General features: G+C 43.0%; 1 protein-coding gene and 2 long non-coding RNA genes across 11 annotated transcripts in view; 1 reads left to right on the plus strand and 2 right to left on the minus strand.

Moving 5' to 3' along the window:
* LOC308485693 overlaps positions 1-6,618 on the minus strand; it is a 26,694-nt gene extending 20,076 nt beyond the window's left edge. The window contains exon 1 of the long non-coding RNA XR_013990679.1: positions 5,895-6,618. This is a non-coding gene — a long non-coding RNA (uncharacterized lncRNA). The remainder of the gene's footprint in view (positions 1-5,894) is intronic.
* LOC308485703 lies at positions 6,287-10,101 on the plus strand. The gene is made up of 2 exons (XR_013990691.1): positions 6,287-6,376; positions 6,633-10,101. It is a non-coding gene; the product is annotated as an uncharacterized lncRNA (long non-coding RNA).
* Positions 9,370-23,029, minus strand: part of HMG20A (high mobility group 20A) — a 64,602-nt gene continuing 50,942 nt past the window's right edge. For 8 of the 9 annotated variants that reach the window (XM_081021588.1, XM_081021587.1, XM_081021585.1 and 5 more), the window contains 4 exons: positions 20,230-20,305; positions 18,005-18,220; positions 17,004-17,147; positions 9,370-10,101 (listed from right to left, as the gene is read on the minus strand). In XM_081021588.1, coding sequence (XP_080877714.1) covers positions 17,011-17,147; positions 18,005-18,220; positions 20,230-20,305 — 429 coding nt within the window. In that variant the 3' untranslated portion in view covers positions 9,370-10,101; positions 17,004-17,010. The remainder of the gene's footprint in view (positions 10,102-17,003; positions 17,148-18,004; positions 18,221-20,229; positions 20,306-23,029) is intronic. The other variant, XM_081021581.1, reaches the window with a different exon arrangement.

Here is a 23,029-nt window from a genome sequence, read left to right on the forward strand (position 1 = left end):
TTCCTGGGACAATTTGACTTTGAAAGCAACTACCTGTGAGTAGGATTAAATTGGATCTAAAGGGAAAAAATAAGTTAATTCGGCACCGAAGCGGGAAGGTATAAACAGGAAGTCTGCCTTCCTTTCTTGTAAATAGATCAAAGCAAAGAGACTGTAAGCGGAAACTCTGAAAGACGTTTGAAAAAAGATTTAAATCTCAACATCAGGAAACCGGATTGCAGGAGAGGAGGGGGGAAAGGTTTGAACTGTATTTATCTGCAAAAAAAGGGGGAAAAGGAAGCTAAAACCCACCGCCTAAAACCTGGGAACGGACTGCCCCGAGATAAGGAATGCCGCTCTGTGGAAAGCCTATCGGTAAGCAGAGGACTTTTGACAGCTAACTCTGCAAAAGAGATACAGTGTTTCTGAACTTCTCCTGGTTTTAAAGTAACTGATTAAGTGCAACTGAAACTGTTGTTTTTATGTGAATTGGGGGACTTATAAGGACTATTTTCTTTTTTAAAGTTGCAAGCTTTGGCTGTTACTGTGTCCCCCTAGAGGAGGCTTGACATTGCTACAATAACAACTGGGCTAGAGGAATTTTCCATTCCAAAACAAATTTCAGCTGTGGGATCGACCTTGGATTCTCATGAGAGTGTTATGGCAGATGGAAGAGGAAAGTTAGAGTCGACGCAGGAAAAAACTACTAGGTCTGGCAGACCCTATCGGACAGATACTGCGTTGCAGCGAAGGGCTTCAACATCTGGTCCTTCTGGACCATCTGGAATACCAGGGGCTGCACTTCCACAGGTTAAACCAAAAGTTATGTCGTCCGAAGACGTTCTGGCACAGGCACTTGGAAAAATTACTGAATCTTTGGAAAATTTAGCTAAACAAGTAGCTGAAACAAATAAGCAAGTAGCTGAAGCATCAGTTAAAATTGACCAGAATACTACAAGCATCAATAATTTGGGACAGAAGGTGAATACCAACACAGAGTCTATTGAAAAATTACTACAGGAATCTGCTTCGACCCGAAAGATAGCTGAAGAAGCAAAAGATATAGCAACTGCTACTCAAGAGAAGATACCGCCGGTATATAAGCAACTCGAGGACCACGGTTTGACATTGTCTATGATTGAATTGAAAGAGAAACAAAGAAATTTAAGAATCAGGGCTGTACCTGAACGTGAGAAAGACAATTTGGCTGATTTTCTTACGCAGGAATTCGCAGATTTCTGGCAACAGGATTTGGGGAAGGAAGAATTTAAGATAGTGAGTGCATTTAGACTTGGAAGAGGAGGAAGGAGGAACAAGGTGAGAGACTGCTTGATTACCCTTCGAACAAAAGAGGAGAGAGACAAAATCTTGAATCTGCATTACCAAAAGACTTTGGAAATTTACGACTCAAGTGTGGAGATATTCAAGGACATTCCAAAACACATTTTGGACTTAAGGCTCAACTACGGAGATCTGGTTGCCCTGCTGAGAAGAAATAGAATCATCTTTAGGTGGGAATTCCCTCAAGGCCTGTCCTTTAAATATAAAGGAAGAAAGATAAAAATAAGATCAGTCAATGACAAAGATAGGTTTCTGAAGGACCACGGAGAAGATCTACAGAAAGAAGTGGAATCCAGAGAAGAGCCAAAAGCCCTGGAAAAAGGAATACTAGATATAGCAAACTTATCTTTTGGATTGCATGGTCCAGAGAAAGTGACACCACTGACAGAACAAGAACAGACACTTGGCGCAGTTAGAGGTAAAGTGAAGTAACCCCATCATGGCTCTGCAACTGTTAAGTTGGAATTGTAATGGTTTGAATTCTCCTCGGAAGAGAAGAAGTGTTTTTCATTTACTAAAAAAGGAACAATTGGACTTGATTTGTCTACAAGAAACACATGTAACAAGGTTACACAGGCAACTACTGATTAATAAGAGATTGGGACAGGAGTTTATCTCATCTGACAAAGTTAAAAAAAGAGGAGTTGTGATATATGCAAAGGAGAGACTATCACCGAAATTTATTTTCAAAGATGACCAAGGAAGATTTTTGGCAATTGAAATTCAAGTTCAAGGAGAGAAATTTTTGATAGTAGGAATTTATGCACCGAATGAGGAAAAATCTGAATTTTTTAAAAAGTTGCATGAGACTTTATTGGATTATTTGGATTACAATCTGATTTTGATGGGGGATATGAATGGAGTAGTATCTACAAACATGGATAAGGCACAAAGACAGGTAGTTACCAAGGATGGTAGACTACCGAAAACATTTTTCGAGATGACAGACAATTTTGACTTAGTGGACACTTGGAGAACAAAGAACCCCTTGGGAAGAGAGGGAACCTTCTTTTCTGAAGCTAAGATGACATGGACTAGAATTGACCAAATATGGGTAACTAGAGGAATGGCACCAAAGATAAAGAAAGTGGAAATCTGCCCAAAAACCTGCTCCGACCATAATGCGGTAAGGATGGAGTTGAAACTAACATCAACTGGCTCCTTCAGATGGAGGATGAATGACACCCTATTCAGAGATGAAGAAGTGTATAAAAAGGCCCAAAAAACCTTGAGAGACTATTTTGAAATAAATATGAATACTAATGTAGAAAAAAGAGTAATCTGGGACGCAAGTAAAGCTGTCATGAGAGGGTTTCTGATACAACAGAATGCAATAAAGAAGAGAAGTCAAAATGAGAAGAAAGATAAAATTTTGGGGAAAATAAAAGAAAGTGAAAAGAAATTGAGAGCAAAACCAAAGTCGCAGGAGATTTTGAGAGAAATAAAGTTATATCAAGTACAATATATGGAAATGATGAATCAGGAAATAGAATGGAAAATTAAACAAATGAGACAAAAAACATTTGAATCAGCTAACAAATGTGGGAAATTGCTGGCCTGGCAAATGAAAAAAAGACAAAAATTAAATACTATTACAAATTTAGAAGTGGAAGGAAAGACTATACATAACCCAACTGAGATTAGAAACTGTTTCCAGAGGTATTTTAAACAACTATATACACAAGGGCCACAGAAAGAAATGGATATAGACCAATTTCTGAAGACAAATGGATTACAAAAAATATCCCAAGAAAGTAAATTAATGTTGAACTATAAAATATCTGAACAGGAAGTAGAAGGTGCCATTCAAAACATGCAATTAGGCAAATCTCCAGGACCGGATGGGCTAACTTCTAGATATTATAGATCTTTGAAAGAGTGGCTATTACAACTTTAAAGGAAGTCTGCAATGAAATATTGGAAGGGAAAAGGGCACCAGAGTCTTGGAAAGAGGCGTACATTACACTTATACCGAAGACAGAGACTGAAAAGACTCAGCTTAAGAACTACCGCCCCATATTGTTACTTAATGTGGATTACAAAATTTTTGCAGACCTTTTGGCCAAGAGATTGAAAAAAGTATTGATGGAAGAGATTCATAAAGACCAAGCGGGCTTTCTCCCGGGAAGACACTTGTCCGATAATTTGAGGAATATAATTGATATTTTGGAAAAACTAGAAGTGAACATAAATACTAAAGCAGTTTTGATATTTGTGGACGCGGAGAAAGCTTTTGATAATATCTCTTGGAGTTTTGTGAAGAAGAACCTACAGGGGATGGGGGTAGGCCAAGGTTTTGAAAACGGTATAAGTGCAATTTATTCAGAACAAAAGGCTAAACTAATTGTAAATAATGTGGTGACGGAAGAATTTAGGATAGAAAAAGGGACAAGACAAGGTTGCCCAATTTCCCCATTGCTTTTTATATCGGTCCTGGAGGTTCTGCTGAACATGATTAGAAGGTTAAAGGTATACAGTTCGGAGCCAAACAGTACAAACTGAGAGCATTTGCAGATGACTTAGTATTGACGTTACAGGAGCCAGAATCTAGTACCAAAAGAGTTTTAGAAATGATTCAAGAATTTGGTCAAGTTGCAGGATTTAAGTTGAATAAGTTAAAGACCAAGGTTTTAGAGAAAAATTTAACACCAATGGAGAGAGAGAGGTTTCAGAATTAGATAGCTTTAACAGTGGTTAAGAAAGTTAAATACTTGGGGATTAACATGACAGCAAAAAAATGGGAATTTATTTAAAGACAACTATGAAAAATGCTGGGCTGAAGTGAAAAAAGATTTAGAAATTTGGTCAAATTTGAAGCTTTCACTGCTGGGCCGTATTGCTGCGGTAAAAATGAATGTATTGCCTAGAATGTTGTTTTTGTTTCAAACACTGCAAATTGTGGACAAAATGGACTGTTTCAAGAGGTGGCAGAGAGATATTTTTAAATTTGTCTGGCAGGGCAAGAAGCCTAGAATAAAATTTAAAATATTAACAGATGCAAAGGAAAGAGGTGGATTTGCCCTGCCAGACTTTAAACTTTACTATGAATCAGCAGCTTTTTGCTGGTTGAAAGAATGGTTGCTTCTTGAAAACACTGACATTTTGGATCTAGATGGTTTCAACAATGTATTTGGATGGCATGCATATCTGTGGTATGATAAGGTCAAAGCACATAAAGCATTTAAAAATCACATTGTCAGGAAAGCATTGTTTAATGTCTGGATAAGATACAAGGACTTATTGGAAAATAAAACTCCAAGGTGGCTGTCACCGATGGAAGCAAAAGCTCTGAAAAAGCTCAATATGGAGGCCAAATGGCTGAAATATTGGGAAATTTTGGAACAAGACGGATATAGACTGAAATTGCAGAGTTTTGAGAAATTAAAAAACAAAGTGCGAGACTGGCTTCATTATTATCAGATAATGGAGGCATATAATTTGGACAAGAAAATTGGTTTCCAGGTGGAAAAATCAAAATTAGAAACAGAACTATTAGAACCCAAAACTAAGATTTTGTCAAAGATGTATAACTTGCTGTTGAAATGGAATACTCAGGATGAAACGGTGAAATCTGCTATGATTAAATGGGCACAAGATGTTGGACATAACATAATGATGGCTGACTGGGAACAGTTATGGACCACAGGTATGAAGTTTACGGCATGTAATGCCTTAAGAGAGAATATTATGAAAATGATATACAGGTGGTACATGACCCCAGTCAAGCTTGCAAAAATTTATCATTTGCCCGATAATAAATGTTGGAAATGTAAAGAAACTGAAGGTACATTCTTTCACCTTTGGTGGACGTGCCCAAGGATTAAGGCTTTCTGGGAAATGATATATAATGAACTGAAAAAGGTATTTAAATATACCTTCTTGAAGAAACCAGAGGCCTTTCTCCTAGGCATAGTCGGTCAATTGGTGCCAAAGAAGGATAGAACTTTCTTCATGTATGCCACAACAGCAGCAAGAATACTCATTGCAAAGTATTGGAAGACACAAGATTTACCCACTCTGGAAGAATGGCAGATGAAGTTGATGGACTATATGGAACTGGCAGAAATGACTGGCAGAATCCGAGACCAGGGAGAAGAGTCGGTGGAAGAAGATTGGAAGAAGTTCAAAGATTATCTACAGAAATATTGTAAAATTAATGAATGTTAGAACGATGTTGGATAGAAATTAAGTGGTTTCCAGCTGTAATGCTTTAAGGGAATATGAAAAATGGGTTGTTAAGAGGTAAAAATCTAACGTTACTATTTTAAGACCAAAGATTAGGATAAATAAAGAGGGTAAGGATTTGCTGAACCAACAAACTGAACTGGAATACAAAAAAGGGAGGTATGAGGAGGTCCGGGAAACAAGCTAAGGAAAAATAAGCAATGGAAAAATTGAGTGGTTTTTAATCATTTTTATTTTGTATTTTCTTTTTCTTTTTCATTTTTTGTTGTAATATTTAAAAAATCTTAATAAATATCTTATAAAAAAGAAAAAGAAAAGGTTCACTCAGGCAACCCAGCCAGGTGTTTGCACTGGCTTACGCACGAGCAACCCCTAGAACCACAACAGACCTATCCTCCACAAGCTTGTCTAATCACCTTTTAAAATTTCATAGAGCAGCAATTCTCTGAGTAAAGGGACCAGGATCCCAAAAAGCCCCCCTGCACCAGAGCCAATAACAAGATGTGGCACTGTCCCTAGGCAGTTGAGATTTGATCCTTATGAATTCTAATGATTTGACCTAATCTGACTAATCGGTGGATCAGAAAAATTGAATCAATTAAAAAAAAACTAATCCTGCAGATTAATGGAATGGAACAGACTAATGAGTGAATATATGTAAAAGTGACACAGACTTGAAATAACAATCCACCAGTTCCTAGTTGTAAGTTCGCAAGACATCGTGCTGGTCATATACTGTGATTGGGTTTGGGCTGGGTGTTCATCAGTATGTGGATGACACCCAGCTCTACCTCTCTTTTAAATCAGAACCAGTGAAGGTCCTGTGTCTGCAGTGTCTGGAGGCGGTTGGAGGATGGGTGGCAGAGAGCCAGTGTGGTGTAGTGGTTAAGAGCGGTAGTCACGTAATCTGGGTAACCGGGTTCGTGTCTCCGCTCCTCCACATGCAGCTGCTGGGTGACCTTGGGCCAGTCACACTTCTTTGAAGTCTCTCAGCCCCACTCACCTCACAGAGTGTTTGTTGTGGGGGAGGAAGGGAAAGGAGAATGTTAGCCGCTTTGAGACTCCTGAAGGGGAGTGAAAGGCGGGATATCAAATCCAAACTCTTCTTCTTCTTCTTCTTCTAACAGATTGAGGTTGAGTCCTGACAAGACAGAAGTACTGTTTTTGGGGGACAGGGGGCGGGCAGGTGTGGAGGACTCCCTGGTCCTGAATGGGGTAACCTGAAGGACCAGGTGCGCAGCCTGGGAGTCATTTTGGACTCACAGCTGTCCATGGAGGCGCAGGTCAGGGCAGCTGTCTCCCAGCTCCATGTGGTACGCCGGCTGAGACCCTACCTGCCCGCAAAATGTCTCGCCAGAGAGCTGTATGCTCTGGTTATCTCCTGCTTGGACTACTGCAATGAGCTCTATGTGGGGCTACCTTTGAAGGTGACCTGAAAACTGCAACTAATCCAGAACGTGGCAGCTAGACTGATGACTGGGAGTGGGTGCCAAGACCATATAGCACCAGTCTTGAAAGACCTACATTGGCTCCCAGTACGTTTCCAAGCACAATTCAAAGTGTTGGTGCTGACCTTTAAAGCTCTAAATGGCCTTGGCCCAGGAAACCTGAAGGAGCATCTCCACCCCCCATCGTTCAGCCCGGAAACTGAGGTCCAACTCCAAGGGCCTTTTGGCAGTTCCCTCACCTGAGAAGTGAGGTTACAGGGAAGCAGGCAGAGGGCCTTCTTGGTAGTGGCACCCACCCTGTGGAACGCCCTCCCACCAGATGTCAAAGAGAAGAACAAACTACCAGACTTTTAGAAGACACCTGAAGGTAGCCCTGTTTAGAGAAGTTTTTATGTTTGAAGTTTTATTCTGTTTTTAATGTTCTGTTGAAAACTGCCCAGAGTGGCTGGGGAAACCCAGCCAGATGGGCAGGGTATAAATAATAAATTTGTTGTTGTTGTTGTTGTTGTTGTTGTTGTTGTTATCCCCCTCTACTAAACCATAGGGCTGAAAGTGTCAGCAGCAGTATCCCTCAAACGTTCCTCTGCAATTTTCCACTGCAGCAAACCTTCCCATTGTACTGTTGCATCTGGGCAGCAATTACTTGTTTTGACCTTTGCTCTTTTAGTATGATCCTGTTTTACTGGTCCACTTCTGCCAGGACATTCCCATTGCAAAAGTTATCTCTATTCAAATGCTCACAGATGCCAATTGTGCTCAAAGTACAATTTGAAAGGTTTTATTACCCAATGGAAAACTTGGACACACCTCTTAGAAACAGGACTTTTATTCTGCCTGCCAGCTCCCTCATATAAGACCAAGGCCTTCCTTCCTTGCTATTATCTCTAGAGGAGAGGAAGGAAAGGGTCTGCTGCTGTTGTTGCTTCCTGTCAATGGGAGTTTTCCACACATTGCTGCCAGAATTGTCCTGCATTGTGTTGCAATCTGTGTGTAGCTGCACAGTTGCTAGGGACTCTCTGGGAGGGGCTGCCACTGTTCCTGCACTCTTTGCACACCGTCGGTGCATGAAAATACAGCTGCTGTGTGAACAAGGGGTACCAACTCAGACTGTACAGTTGCTATCAATAGCATTGTAGCAGGCCTTCTGCTGAAGCCACAAGATCAGATTGATGTCAGGAGGTACCAGGTTTACACGAAACTCAGATAAACATTCAAAAGGCAGTATTTTATCAGAGTTAAACATATGCCATCAGTACACTTTTGTGATGTTACACCAGTGTTTGCAGAAACCAATAGAAGGCATTAAATTGGGGGGGGGGATCACATTTGAGGAAGAAAGGGATTCATTTGTCAGCCCTGCAATCACTGTTTTTTCCTCATCTATTGGCTGAAAGTACTGTAGGACCTTGCATCCACAATACATGTCTTTGTAATGAATCCCTGGCTAGCGACACACCAATGTCCTTAAGCTCGTTCCTCCAAATGTGATCTATCCAGAAATTCAGCAGCTCACAGGATTATCTGTAAACAAGGTAATAGGACAGCAAACTCAGGTGAAACTTATTTCATGGGTGGTCTACACTGGTTTCACACAAGGTGTTAGAATCTGGGCCAAACATACTCATGTTCTTGCTTAATTGATTCTGCAGCATTTCACATTTGTAGAGACATAAATGTAGAAGAAGAGTTTGGATTTCATACCCCGCTTTATCACTACCCGAAGGAGTCTCAAAGCGGCTGGCTAACATTCTCCTTTCCCTTCCTCCCCCAAAACAAACACTCTGTGAGGTGAGTGGGGCTGAGAGACTTCAAAGAAGTGTGACTGGCCCAAGGTCACCCAGCAGCTGCATGTGGAGGAGCGGAGACGCAGTCTCATGTGTGCAGACTCAATGGAACACAGTGAGATTCTAGGTTAGGGTGACCCACATAATTCACTCTGGCCTCTACCACTGGCTGAAGCATGTACTGCAGCTCTTCAAAGGGGCAACTAGGGGTTTGCTACAAAGGAAGATCCCTGCCCCAAAGTAGGGCTTGCAGTCAGCGCTGATCAGCTGAGTGGCACCAGCTTCAAGCCCTGCTTTTGGCAGGGATCAGCTGGATTACTGAACAGGAACTCCTGAGTGCAGCAGATCCCAGTGGAGCTCGCTATCAGCCCTGCCAAAGAACACTCAGAAGTGCACTTCAGGGCTCCCCAATGCTCCTTTGCAGTCATGTCTTTAACTGCCCCACTCTCGACAGTGTAGGATGTCAGGTCTATGGCAGAGAAAATGCCTCTGCAGGGCAAATTATGAGCCCTACTAAGACTAATTTAGTCTGTGGGTCGGAGGTTATCCATGCCTGCTTTATGGTAGCCTCCAGATCCCCATTTTATTGACTTTGTTTTTGCTAGAGCTCTGTAAAAATCCATAGCAAGAGACCTGTTTACATAGTTTATTTCTTTGGGATGGCCACACATTACCAGAAGGGGAAGGGCATGTGATTTCTCCTTCAGGCCCATTTCCTGTTGCTCAGAAGAGATATTTGAATCACAAGACTACCATGTAACAACTAGGTAACAAACTACAAAGAAGGTTTCAGTCCAACATGAAGGTTTTGAACTTACAATGCCAGGAGAAAAAAGAAAGCGGATGGTCCTTTTTCTTTTCTTTTTTTACTGGATTATCACAGAGGGGTTTTTTTTTAGCAATTAACAGACGTCTGCAGACATTTTCACCAAATGGAAGAGAGGCTTTGATGGCCAGCAGAGCACAGAGTACATGCAACAAAGGTGCAGGGAAACAGGGTGGGACTGCGCTGGGGGGAGAGAGAGACTCTGTCAGAGCCTGGGCAACAGAAATTCCAGAGCTTTGTATTACCAAAGACAGACAACTTTGACCTGACAGAGAAGGAAGCATCATCATGGCATCTTCTAGTCCAGAGTGTGCCCACAGCCGGGTGATAAATAACAGGAAATGGCACACAGCAGTGCAAGCTTGCTCCAGAAGTTGGATAGAGGGGATGTCATCTTCTCTTGGGCTGCTCCTGGGTCCTCACAGAAGATGCTCGTCCAGTAAGCAAGAACCAGAGTGTCTTCGGCTTATTCCCAGCATGTCCCTCATTCCTCACATTTGTTTCATCCCTTTAAGAAAAACATCCAGGGCCTAAGAAACTGCAAATAAAACAAAGTGGACGACGATGACAAGATTTCGAAAAATGGGCATGAGCTGCATTGCTGCAATTAGCCACTGTCATACTCAGTCTTTCCCCCCAGCTTCCCTAAAGACAACTTGATCAGGAATTTGCATACTGGGGCTATGCCCAAGAGAAAAGGATTTCAATGGGAATGCCCAGCATGGTTGCCAGGCCCAACTGCCCTGCCATCATCAACTCAAGACAAGTTGGATATGAAAACTGTATGGAAGAGGTTTATTCAAAGTCACAACATCCTGTTAAACCATCCTTGAAGATGTAGAACTTCTATTTAAACACATTGTGAAGTGTTGGCTGAAACAGCTTAGAGTAAGTACCCACCCCAAAACTCTACAGATGCAGATGTGATAAAATACACATTTAAAATTTGAAAACACAACACCATAGATAAAATTGTCAATATGCAGCTCCCATCATCAAAAGAAGCAAGGAGAAGCAAAAAGCAGCAGTTTCAACTGCACAGACATGATGTAACTTAAAATGGAAGTGTGTATAAAAGAAATCCAATGTTACTAGCCCCGGTAGTGAATTAATTTTTTGTACCTCTGTAGAATATACACATTTTGAAGTGACATTAATATCAGTTCTGTTAAACTTAAAACGATTTCTGGTGTTTATAATATGAATCAAAACATTAGGGTGACAGATTGATGTGAGTGCTGTAAGGGAAAGCAGGAGTGAAATAGTATCCAAGCGACCAGGTCCCACTGAGATGCGAAACAAGGACCCCATTACTTTCAAGTGATCTATAAGCTCCTTAACAGCCTTTCCCATCTAAAAGTTACAGTGCTTTCAGTTAGCCTAACAAAAACGGGTGGAGCATCTTTCGCCGGAGATGTCAAAGTTTTGGCAATGGTCTCTGATCTCATACACCAGGAATCATTAGGTGATAACTGATTTTGTTCCCAGCATTTCTGCGTTTTTCTTAAAGGTAAAGGTACCCCTGCCCGTACGGGCCAGTCGTGACTGACTCTGGGGATGTGCGCTCATCTCGCTTAAGAGGCCGGGAGCCAGCGCTGTCCGAAGACACTTCCGGGTCAAGTGGCCAGCGTGACGAAGCTGCCCTGGCGAGCCAGCACCAGCACAGCGCACGGAAACGCCGTTACCTTCCCGCTATAAAGCGGTACCTATTTATCTACTTGCACTTAGGGGTTTTTCTTACCTGCAGGTTAAAAGCCGTGCCAAAACTACATTTGACAGGGAAAAAGTTTTTCTAGTTAATGCAACCTGACACACAGCAAGAGCATAAAAAGCTACGTGGACTTATTGCTTTTCAGTGGTGGCCCCACCCTGACAGTTCCTATCCTTTGCCTTCAAAGCCTCCTCGTGTTCGATGAATATTTTGCCAAGTGAATGTCTAATTACAAACCGTGGTTGGAACATCAACAGCAGTTAAGTGTTCATATTTGTATAACTAACTCAGTCTGAAATTAACATAGAATCATAGAATCATAGAGTTGGAAGAGACCACAAGGGCCATCGAGTCCAACCCCCTGCCAAGCAGGAAACACCATCAGAGCACTCCTGACATATGGTTGTCAAGCCTCTGCTTAAAGACCTCCAAAGAAGGAGACTCCACCACACTCCTTGGCAGCAAATTCCACTGTCAAACAGCTCTTACTGTCAGGAAGTTCTTCCTAATGTTTAGGTGGAATCTTCTTTCTTGTAGTTTGGATCCATTGCTCCGTGTCCGGTTCTCTGGAGCAGCAGAAAACAACCTTTCTCCCTCCTCTATGTGACATCCTTTTATATATCTGAACATGGCTATCATATCACCCCTTAACCTCCTCTTCTCCAGGCTAAACATGCCCAGCTCCCTTAGCCGTTCCTCATAAGGCATCGTTTCCAGGCCTTTGACCATTTTGGTTGCCCTCCTCTGGACACCTTCCAGTTTGTCAGTGTCCTTCTTGAACTGTGGTGCCCAGAACTGGACACAGTACTCCAGGTGAGGTCTGACCAGAGCAGAATACAGTGGCACTATTACTTCCCTTGATCTAGATACTATACTCCTATTGATGCAGCCCAGAATTGCATTGGCTTTTTTAGCTGCCGCGTCACACTGTTGGCTCATGTCAAGTTTGTGGTCAACCAAGACTCCTAGATCCTTTTCACATGTACTGCTCTCAAGCCAGGTGTCACCCATCTTGTATTTGTGCCTCTCATTTTTTTGCCCAAGTGCAATACTTTACATTTCTCCCTGTTAAAATTCATCTTGTTTGTTTTGGCCCAGTTCTCTAATCTGTCAAGGTCGTTTTGAAGTGTGATCCTGTCCTCTGGGGTGTTAGCCACCCCTCCCAATTTGGTGTCATCTGCAAATTTGATCAGGATGCCCTTGAGTCCATCATCCAAGTCGTTGATAAAGATGTTGAATAAGACCGGGCCCAAGACAGAACCCTGTGGCACCCCAGTAGTCACTCTTCTCCAGGATGAAGAGGAACCATTGATGAGCACCCTTTGGGTTCGGTCAGTCAGCCAGTTACAAATCCACCGAGTGGTAGCATAGTCAAGACCGCATTTTACCAGCTTCTTTACAAGAATATCATGGGGCACCTTGTCAAATGCCTTGCTGAAATCAAGGTAGGCTACGTCCACTGCGTTCCCTTCATCTACCAGGCTTGTAATTCTGTCAAAAAACGAGATCAGGTTAGTCTGACGTGACTTATTTTTCAGAAATCCATGCTGACTATTGGTGATCACAGCATTCCTTTCTAGGTGCTCACAGACTGTTTGCTTAATGATCTGCTCCAGAATCTTCCCTGGTATTGATGTCAGAATGACTGGGCGGTAATTATTTGGGTCCTCTCTTTTCCCCTTTTTGAAAATAGGGACAACATTTGCCCTCCTCCAGTCTGCCGGCACTTCGCCTGTTCTCCAGGAGTTCTCAAAGATGACTGCCAGTGGTTCTGAGATCACATCTGCCAGTTCTTTTAATACTCTTGGATGCAGTTCATCTGGCCCTGGAGACTTGAATACATCTAAACTAGCCAAGTATTCTTGTACTATCTCCTTAGTTATTCTGGGCTGTGTTTCCTCTGCTGAATCATTTGCTCCAAATTCTTCAGGTCGGGCATTGTTTTCTTTATCGGAGAAGACTGAGGCAAAGAAGGCATTGAGGAGTTCAGCCCTTTCTGTGTCCCCTGTTTGCATTTCACCATCTTCTCCTCTGAGTGACCCCACTGTTTCTTTGTTCTTCCTTTTGCTACGAACATACCCATAAAAGCCTTTTTGGTTGCTTTTAACCTCTCTAGCAAGCCTGAGTTCATTCTGTGCTTTAGCTTTTCTGACTTTGTGTCTACACGTGCTGGCTATTTGTTTGAATTCCTCTTTGGTGGTTTCCCCCCTTTTCCATTTTTTGTACACATCCTTTTTTAATCTTAACTCAGTTAAAAGTTCTTTAGATAGCCACCCTGGCTTCTTTAGGCACCTTCCATGTTTCCGTCTCATTGGTATTGCCTGACATTGTGCTGTTACTATCTCCCTCTTAACAAACTCCCAGCCATCATGAACTCCCTTTCCTTTTAGTATTACTGTCCATGGGATCTCACCCAGCACTTCCCTAAGTTTTATGAAGTCGGCTTTCTTAAAGTCAAGAAATTGAGTCCTAGTATGCTTGGCTGCTCCTTTCCGCTGTATAGTAAACTTCAGAAGAGCATGATCACTCGCGCCTAATGATCCTTCCACTTCTACCCCACTAACCAGGTCATCAACATTGGTTAGGACCAGATCTAAAATGGCTGTTCCTCTTGTTGCTTCTCCCACTTTCTGGACAATGAAGTTGTCTGCAAGGCCAGTGAGGAATTTGTTTGACCTTATGCTCTTGGCTGAGTTTGACATCCAACAAATATCCGGGTAATTGAAGTCCCCCATTACTACTATCTCCCTTCCTTTTGCATGCTTGGCCATCTGTTCCAGGAAGGCATCATCTATGTCCTCCGTTTGGCTTGGGGTAAACTCCCACAATGAGGTCACTGTTATTCTTCTCTCCCTTAATTTTGACCCAAATGCTCTCACTTTGGCTTTGAGGTTCTAAATCTTGGATCTCTTCACAGGTATACACATCCCTGACATATAACGCCACTCCTCCTCCTTTCTTGTCTGGTCTGTTTCTCTGAAATAGATTGTATCCCCCCATTATTACATTCCAATCGTGGGACTTATCCCACCAGGTTTCAGTGATGCCTATTATGTCATATTTAGTTTGCTGTACCAAGAGCTCAAGCTCATCTTGTTTATTTCCCATGCTTTGCGCATTAGGGTACAGACATTGAAGTCCATTAATCATTCCCCCGTGTCTCTTATTTAAGGATTTTTTCCTCCCACCACTAGGTCTGCATGCTGTTTGCTCCATTTGGTCTATGACATTTGGATGATCATCTTCATCAATTGATAGACTCCTACCTTCAGGAGCACTGTCTCCCTCCCCCACATTAGTCAGTTTAAAGCCCTCCTGATGAGGTTTCTGAGATTTTTGGCAAAAACATTTCTCCCAACCGTTGTGAGGTGCAGCCCATCGCTTGCCAGAAGTCCATCTTCAAGAAACTGCAGTCCGTGATCTAAGAATCCAAACCGTTCCTGTTTACACCATTTGCGAAGCCACCTGTTCACTTCCACTATTTCCCCCTCTCTCCCTGGGCCACGTCGTTCAACTGGGAGGACAGATGAGATGACAATTTGTGCATTTAATTGCTTCAATTTCCTGCCCAGAGCCTCGTAGTCTCTTTTGATCTTCTGGAGGCTATTGCTTGCAGTGTCATTGGTTCCCACATGAACCAAGAGGAAGGGGTATTTGTCAGTGGGTTTTATGATTCCTTGCAGTCGTTCAGTTACATCTTGGATCTTAGCCCCGGGGAGACAGCACACTTCCCGAGACATCTTGTCAGGCCCACAGATCACTGCTTCTGTTCCCCTCAGTAGGGAATCCCCTATCACCACTACACGCCTCCTCTTAGGTTTGGTCGGGGTTCTTCCGTGAGCTGTCCGTTCCAAGGTCGCCTGCACATTCCCTGAGGACTGACTTTGCTGCTCGTCTTCATATACCTGATCGACTGTAATGAGGGAGAGATCCTCAAATGGAGTCTGCTCTTCGTCTTCCATGCTAGGGGAGAGGACCTCAAAGCGATTGTGTATTTCTAAACAATCAGAGCGAACCCTGGGCCTCCTACTTCTTTGAGTCACGTTTCTCCATATATCTGGCTCCTGTGTTGGTGAACTAGCCTCCTTCTCAGGGGAGTCCCCTGTCTCCTCCTTGGTGGAGACGGTGTGCTCTGTTGCTTCCAAGAAGAGCTCCAGCTCTCTAATTCTTTGGAGCGTATCTACACGTTCCTCCAGTTGCTGGACTTTGTCTCCTAAGAGGGCAATCAACATGCAATTGCTGCAGGTAAAGCTGCCTGCAACCTTTGGCAAGATGGCAAACATTGCGCAGGAACCGCAGGCGACTGCAGCTGTTCCCTCCCCCTCCATCTTGAGAACGTGTCGTTGGGGGTGGCTACAGCGGTCCTCCATCATAAAAAGCGTGAAGACAGGACAAATAACTCCCCCCACAAAAAAAACCCTAGGTCTCCCCCAACAAACGTTTGAGACTAGCTCCCCTAAATCTAAAAGATGGATCAAACTGCACGCGCCGCTACACACACACACAAGAAAACCCTTTTTGCTCCTTCTTCAACTGCTGCCCTGCAAGCTCTGCCTTAATTGCCTTATCTATGTTGTTTTTAGGGAGTGAGAACATGAGAACATGCCTTCTTAACCAGAACAGTGAGGAAAGAGGAGAAGCGTGGTGGTTGTTTTTTTGTGGCTGTTGCTTCAAGTGATTCAAATTTGAATGCAATTTTTTCCAGAAGCAGAACACATTTCCATTTTGATGCCACAAATAATGTTGATAACTCTCCTAGGGTCACTCACAACAGCAGAGACAACTGCATACAGCTAACTGTCTTAACATCGAGTCAGGCTCTGCTGCAAGGTGTGTTGAATGGGAAGCATCTGGTTCTGGGCCTGAGGTGCCCTTCCAATATCTGCCTAAAGGGAGACCTCTTCACTGACTGCCACATTCTGTCGCAGACAAACAGCCTCCCACCTGTCAATTCCCCAAGCCTCTCCTTTCCAGCTTACAGGCATCCTAACAGAAAATGCCCTGTTAAAACAAGAAGGCTGATGAGCTGCAGAAAAATCCCAGACTTGTGTCCGCAAGCTGTTCCCTTTCATAAAACAGCGGCAAAAGTGCTGCTTCTAAATCCTGCAGGGAGCAGACATGACTTGGAATGCTCGTCTGTTCCATCCGGCTGCTTGAGGGAAGGGCAATGGCCTTTTTACTTAAGCTAAGCTGAAACGGGAATCACGCAATTAACTGCACTACGCAATTATCACAAAAGGTCAGGACCAGAAAGGTTGAGGACCTCTGGCTTCCCATGGCACAGATGGACCTCCGCTCAGAATCCACTGAATCAAAATGCCATTTGGTTTCATCCTGGCAATTCAGAATAATGGCTCAGGAACTTAGCCTTGCAGGTTTAAAACAAAAAGGTCAAGCTAGTCCTTCTGCTTCTTTTCTTAAAGTACAGCTGCATACAAGAGCTGATAAACACTGCTAACAGGAAATATACCATGGTTTAGCAACCCTATTAAATATGCCCTTGTATATGGAAGTGTAACTGTGAAAAATGTAAGGTCTCAGAATATCAGAAACAGTGACTGTGGTGAATGTGGCATTTGTGCTGGACAACTAAATACTATTGGACTTTGATTTCACCAAATACAGAATGCTGACATCAAAGTCTATGGGATCTGAAATCTAACTTGGAAGCCAGCCATTTCACTTCAGTCTTAGGAAGAGCAAAGAGTCCTGGCAAGGCAGTGGCTCACCCAGGCACTAGCGTTCGAGGCGGTTTACAACTTCTCGGACAGTGGCTATAAGATTCTCATTATCCTGCGGGTTTGACAGGATGATGTTGTGCAGCCGATTCATGTATGAATCAATGGTGTCCATTGTGGGGATCTCTCCACTTCCTGCAAGGTGTAGATGAGAAAAGGGAAAAAGAAAACAGCGTGTTAACTGCAATAGCTACAGCAGGGACTGAAGCTTCACTCTTATGCCAAATTGCAGACTGGACTTGAATTCTCAAATGCTCCGTCAGTGCAAGGCACATGGGATGAAGGTGGTTTGCTTGCATGGATACAGCATTTGGCCAATAGTAGGACAAAAGGGACTGCTTCACCACACTGTATCACAGGAGGGACTAACCCGTGGCCAACAAGTCAAATCAGGACCTCACAAGAGATTTCTGTACCTCCCACCTGTCACTTCTCAGATGTTTTCATTTTTTAAAAAAAATAGTTTTAAAATGATCACTGACTGCTCCCATGGCTCCCTTGATGTGATATTTGGGGTGCCAAAAGGTTTTTGGGGTCTCTGAGGCCTCCCCAAATTTGTCCTTAAAAATAAAAAAGGAAAAAGGTCACGTCTCGCTTTTTGTGCTTTGGCAAATCCCCCTTTTCTATGCAGCCCCAGCCTGAATGGAGGCAACGCCCCTGCTGCGCTGCATTCCTAGGACTGCTGACAGGCCTTCAAGGTCCCACAGGCACGTCCATTCAGCTGGCAGAGAGTGAAGGCCTCTCTTCTGAAGTACTCATAGGCAACAGAATGGCACAGCTAATTCAAACTTCAAACTTTCTCTCTCACACACATGCTCAGCTCACACCATACACACGAGAGCAGGGGCAGCTCTCCACATTTAGAACATCCGAAAGCGCCCTAGCCGGACATATAGCATGCAATCCCTGAAGCAAACCAAGGGCTACAAACTCCCCCCCCCCCGCCCGAAATGAGGCTTCCGAGGTGAGCAGGCTCTGGAAAGGGTTTTCACCTGGCAGAGGGACTCCAGCAAAGCTGCTGCTGAGGGCCTGCCGCAAGGTCTCCAGGTGCTGTTGCAGGACTGTGTTGCGGCTGCGCTCCTGCACCACATCCACCTCCAGCTTCTCCACCGCTGTGCGCATGCTCTCCACGTGCTTCTGCAGGGCAGCATTCCTCTCCTCAAACTCCATGTTGGACTTGCGCAGCTGGCGCAGCTCGGCTTCCCGTGCTGTCAACCCCCCACCGGAGAAACAGATGACAAGGGGAGGGGAGATCATAAGCAAGCCCTTTTGTCCAACAGTTGGCTATGGAGAATATTTGGTAATATCCAATAAGGGAAGCGAAATAAACAACAAACAGGTATATAAGGATTAAACTGAAGGGGGCAAGGGAAAGGGGGAGAAAATCAAGACCTGGAACGTATTTGATGGCGAAGTAAGTCAGCCACAGCCACTGTTCCAACAGGCATATGCCAAGGTACTTTAGAGACCTCTTTTGACAAAGAGCACAGATAACTCAAATCCTCTTTGCCACTCAATTTCAGAAGAAAAGCCCCTAACATCTGCTTGATTAATAAAATTCTTCCCATTCTCTGAAAATTATTTTCACCTTGATATAACTAAAAGGATAGGCTGCCCAGGGAATATCTCCAGATCTTGCTAGTACAAGTGTCTGCTGCCACTGCATCAAATGGAATGACATTCCAAGCCAGGCATTGCTGCAAAATCCAAGGGGAAACTCTCTCGCTGCAGATTTTGGTTAGCACCAGAAGTTCACAGCTGCTTTCATGGAGGAGAAGAAGGGGGTGAAAGGGGCTCCGAAGACTGGCTGATCTGGTAAAAGACCAGTAAGTCTAATACGGTGATCTCTTTTTGAACAGGACTGGGACATACAAAAAATCAGAACAAACTCTACACCTTGAGCACAAGAGAGGGTTAGTATAGAAGAAGTTATATTTTTTTCAGTCTTGAAGCTGAATGGTAGCTAACCAATTTTAGACTTCATGAAAATTTGCTTCTTTAATTAAAATACTTCTATCCCTCCTCTTTGTCCCACAACAGTCCCACCTCAAAGTGACTAAGGCCGAAATTCTATATGCACTTAACATGGGAGAAAGCCCCAATAAACTCAAGGGGACTTACTTGAGTAGATGCGCATAATGTTGTCACAAAACAAAACACTGCACAGAGCAATGTGTAAAATACCCTTTGCTCAACTCTGCCAGTTATTGGGTGGGTGGAATGGGGACACATGTGGGCACAAGATGTTGGACATAACATAATGATGGCTGACTGGGAACAGTTATGGACCACAGGTATGAAGTTTACGGCATGTAATGCCTTAAGAGAGAATATTATGAAAATGATATGCAGGTGGTACATGACACCAGTCAAGCTTGCAAAAATCTATCATTTGCCCGATAATAAATGTTGGAAATGTAAAGAAACTGAAGGTACATTCTTTCACCTTTGGTGGACGTGCCCAAGGATTAAGGCTTTCTGGGAGATGATTTATAATGAAATAAAAAGGGTATTTAAATATACCTTTCTGAAGAAACCAGAGGCCTTTCTCCTGGGCATGGTCGGCCAAATGGTGCCAAAGAAGGACAGAACTTTCTTTATGTATGCCACAACAGCAGCAAGGATACTTATTGCAAAGTATTGGAAGACACAAGATCTACCCACTCTGGAAGAATGGCAGATGAAGGTGATGGACTACATGGAATTGGCGGAAATGACTGGCAAAATCCGAGACCAGGGAGAAGAGTCGGTGGAAGAAGATTGGAAGAAATTCAAAGACTATTTACAGAAATCCTGCAAAATTAATGAATGTTAGAATGATGTTGGAATGAAGTTAGGTGGTTTAAGCAGTAATGCTATAAAGGTGTATGTAAAAAAGGATTGTTAATAGATGAAAATTTAAAGTTATAGTATATTAAGTTAAAGGATCATGAGAAAACAAAGAGGGAAAGAAATTGCTGACTTAACTAATTGAACTGGAATACAAAAAAGGGAGGTATGAGGAGGTCAGGGAAACAAGGATATGAATGTAAGCTATGGAAAGATTGACTCATTTTTTTTTCTCTTTCTAAGTGTTTTTTATTCTTTTATTCTGTATTTTGTATTTTTCTTGTATTTTTACTTTTTGTTTTTCTGTAATTCTTTTTTTCTCTGAAATTTTAATAAATATCATTTTTTTAAAAATGGAATGGGGACACATGTCTTGCATTCTGCTCACCTTTACTGTGGTTCAGGAACTCCTCCGTGAAGATTGGAATATCAAAAACGGACCTCTCCTTTGTATCAGCTTCCTTCTGCATACAGACAAGAATGGTACACACATCTTGATGATTTCTCAGCGTAACAACAGACGGATATGCTGAAGGTAACAGCACGTGAGGATTTCAATAAGCACCTCTCCCTTAACAAGTTTTAGGACATTCTCAAGATAGGATGAGATACTAAGATCTCTAATAAGAGACAATGCCTCAGAGTGCAGTCTTAAGGAACAGAAAAAAACACGGATTCAAGTGAATTTCCTAGTGAAATTGGCTATTGCATGGAGCTTCAAAAACCTTAAAGCTTCCCTAGAGGAACAAGGAATGGCTTTTTAGCAGCTAACATTAAGTGAAGGCAATGGGCATTTTTGCAGTGGTTTCTTCATTTTGTCTATTAAGGGCCTCAGAGGGTAACACTCAGCTGAAAAGTTGAAGCTTCCTGAACCCAGGAATAAGTCCCATTTCACAAAATGGGGATGCTTCAAAGTGAACATGCTAAGGATTGTGCTGCACATTTGTGAAACACTCATCTCCACCAAAGGAAGCACTAAAGAGACCATTTTCAGTTATGGATATTAATGGGGGCATGCAAATGATACAGAACTTAGGATGGCACAGCGCTCACTCTTGACCCACTTCCTACTTCACATTTCCCATGTTCACTTGATGAAAGTTACTTAAGGATGAGAATCAGCCAGATTTCCTTATGCCACTGTAACCCATAGGCTCAGTTCAACGGCGCCACAAGGGGAGGGCATTTGCTCCTACATCACATCTCTGGAAGGTGAAGAGCAAAGCAAAATGTTGGCTCCAAAGTGTTGCTTAGAATTATATGCTGGCAAGAGCTATTAAGGTGGCTTTATTGTCCCAACTGAGTCTAGAAGCAATCTGGGTATGTGCATGTGTCAGAAGAATGCAAGCCAGGAAGGGGAGTGAGGCAATCCTCTGCAACAGAGGCCCTTCTTCCAAGGAAAGCTCTTGTATTTACTCATGGTAGCATCCTCTGTGTCAGTTCATCACTGGCAAGCAACAAAAAAATGGGAGCCTAGAAGCCAAAGCAACCATAATGTAGCAGAACAGTGATCAAATCTCTTAATGCGCTTTCCTCCCGGCTAAATCTACAGCACCAAGTCCTAGGGCTTCCCATTTGATTGGAGCAGAGTTTACATTTTACACCTGCCACATTTCTTCCCAAACCAAACTGTCTATTGAAGCCGCTATTAGCTCTGCTTTTTGCAGAGGCTGGGGGATGTGGTTAACTAGATCGTGACCTTGCCCACATATGCCAAGTAGAAAATGCCGCTCTCCTGTTTTCACCAACACCGTGGCCATTTGTTTTTGAACACCTTAGGCTTTAAATGATGTGTCAAACATGATTTGGGGCCAAGCAAGAAAGCTAAGTGGTTAAGAGCCTACAAGGGAATTCTGGCAGTTAAAGCTCAGTACTTCACATCAGTGTATGCCTCATAAAAGGGGGCTTGGCAGAGTTAACGGAGAGCCATTTGGCAGACAGCCAAGATAGACAACGGCTCGGTGGAACTTCAGAAAACTCTTTGTGTGTTTGCCTGAGCAAACTCCAAGACAGCTGCTGTATCTTCTAATAAAGAAAGCTGGCACTCCTTATGTAGTGTAAAGGCAGTTGGGAATGCAGACACAGGCAGACATATGAGGGGGAGAAGGAGAAAAGGAAATCAGGAGGAAGCAACAGGATGTCAAAAATGTTTCCGGTATCACTCCCACCATCTGCCAAATCCAGACATTTCTAGCAGCAAGAAGCTCTTAAAAAATAATAATCAAAAAATCCTTGTGTGTTAACTGTACATAACAAGGCAGTTACATATGCTCATCAGCATTCAAGAGGATACTTTGGGAAACCCTCATTGAGTGCGCAGGGGACAGCATCTCCCCTCAAATCGGGAAGGTCCCAACCACAATTTGACAGCCTCTTTTCCCCACTTGGATTCAATACTGGAGCAGGGGAAAGGACAACCCTTTGGGAGGGGCCACTAAGTCACAGTCATTTGGACTGCGGTAGATTCATCACAGCAAACTGTAGCCCTTCAGATGTGGCAGGACTATAACTCCCACCAACGCTGACCATTGACCATGATGGCTGGGATTGATGGCAGCTGCAAGTCCAACAATATACTGGGAACCACAAGTCTCCCTGCCTCCCTGCTTAACCACAACTTGCTGTGTCGGCCAAATCCAACAAACCGCAACTAACCTTATCTATAGTGTGAAACAACTCCATTTCAAACTGAGTTAATAAGCTACTGTCAGGATAAACCATAGTTTATGGTTTCAATGTAATACTAAGCTATGGTTATCTGAAACTGTCATCAAAAGTCATGCTGCAATAGAAGAGGGAAGTGGGTGGTGGTTGTGAGCCCTAGACTCACCTATCCTCATTCCCACTGTTTATTGTGACATCTGACTGCAGCCTTTGTATACTGCTTTTCTGGATATATTACGCTCAAAGCAATTCATAGTATAGCATGACAAAAGCAACCAAATATATCAACATGTCAACAACACATCACTGTATATAATGATCTCCATATAAATAATTCAAACAGACTGATTGTAAAAAACAAAACACCATAATAAAATAGCATCAGCCTCTCAACATGCTGCAGAAATGACATTAAGAAGGAGGATGCAAAATGAGTATTAGCCTAAAGGAGAAATATGATGAAAGTCAGTCCTGAGGAACTCCCAAGGAAATCTGGCACTAAACCTTGGGAATGAATCACAAAT

Source organism: Podarcis pityusensis (genome assembly GCF_964106645.2).
Source record: "Podarcis pityusensis genome assembly, chromosome: 9".
NCBI lineage: Eukaryota > Metazoa > Chordata > Lepidosauria > Squamata > Lacertidae > Podarcis > Podarcis pityusensis.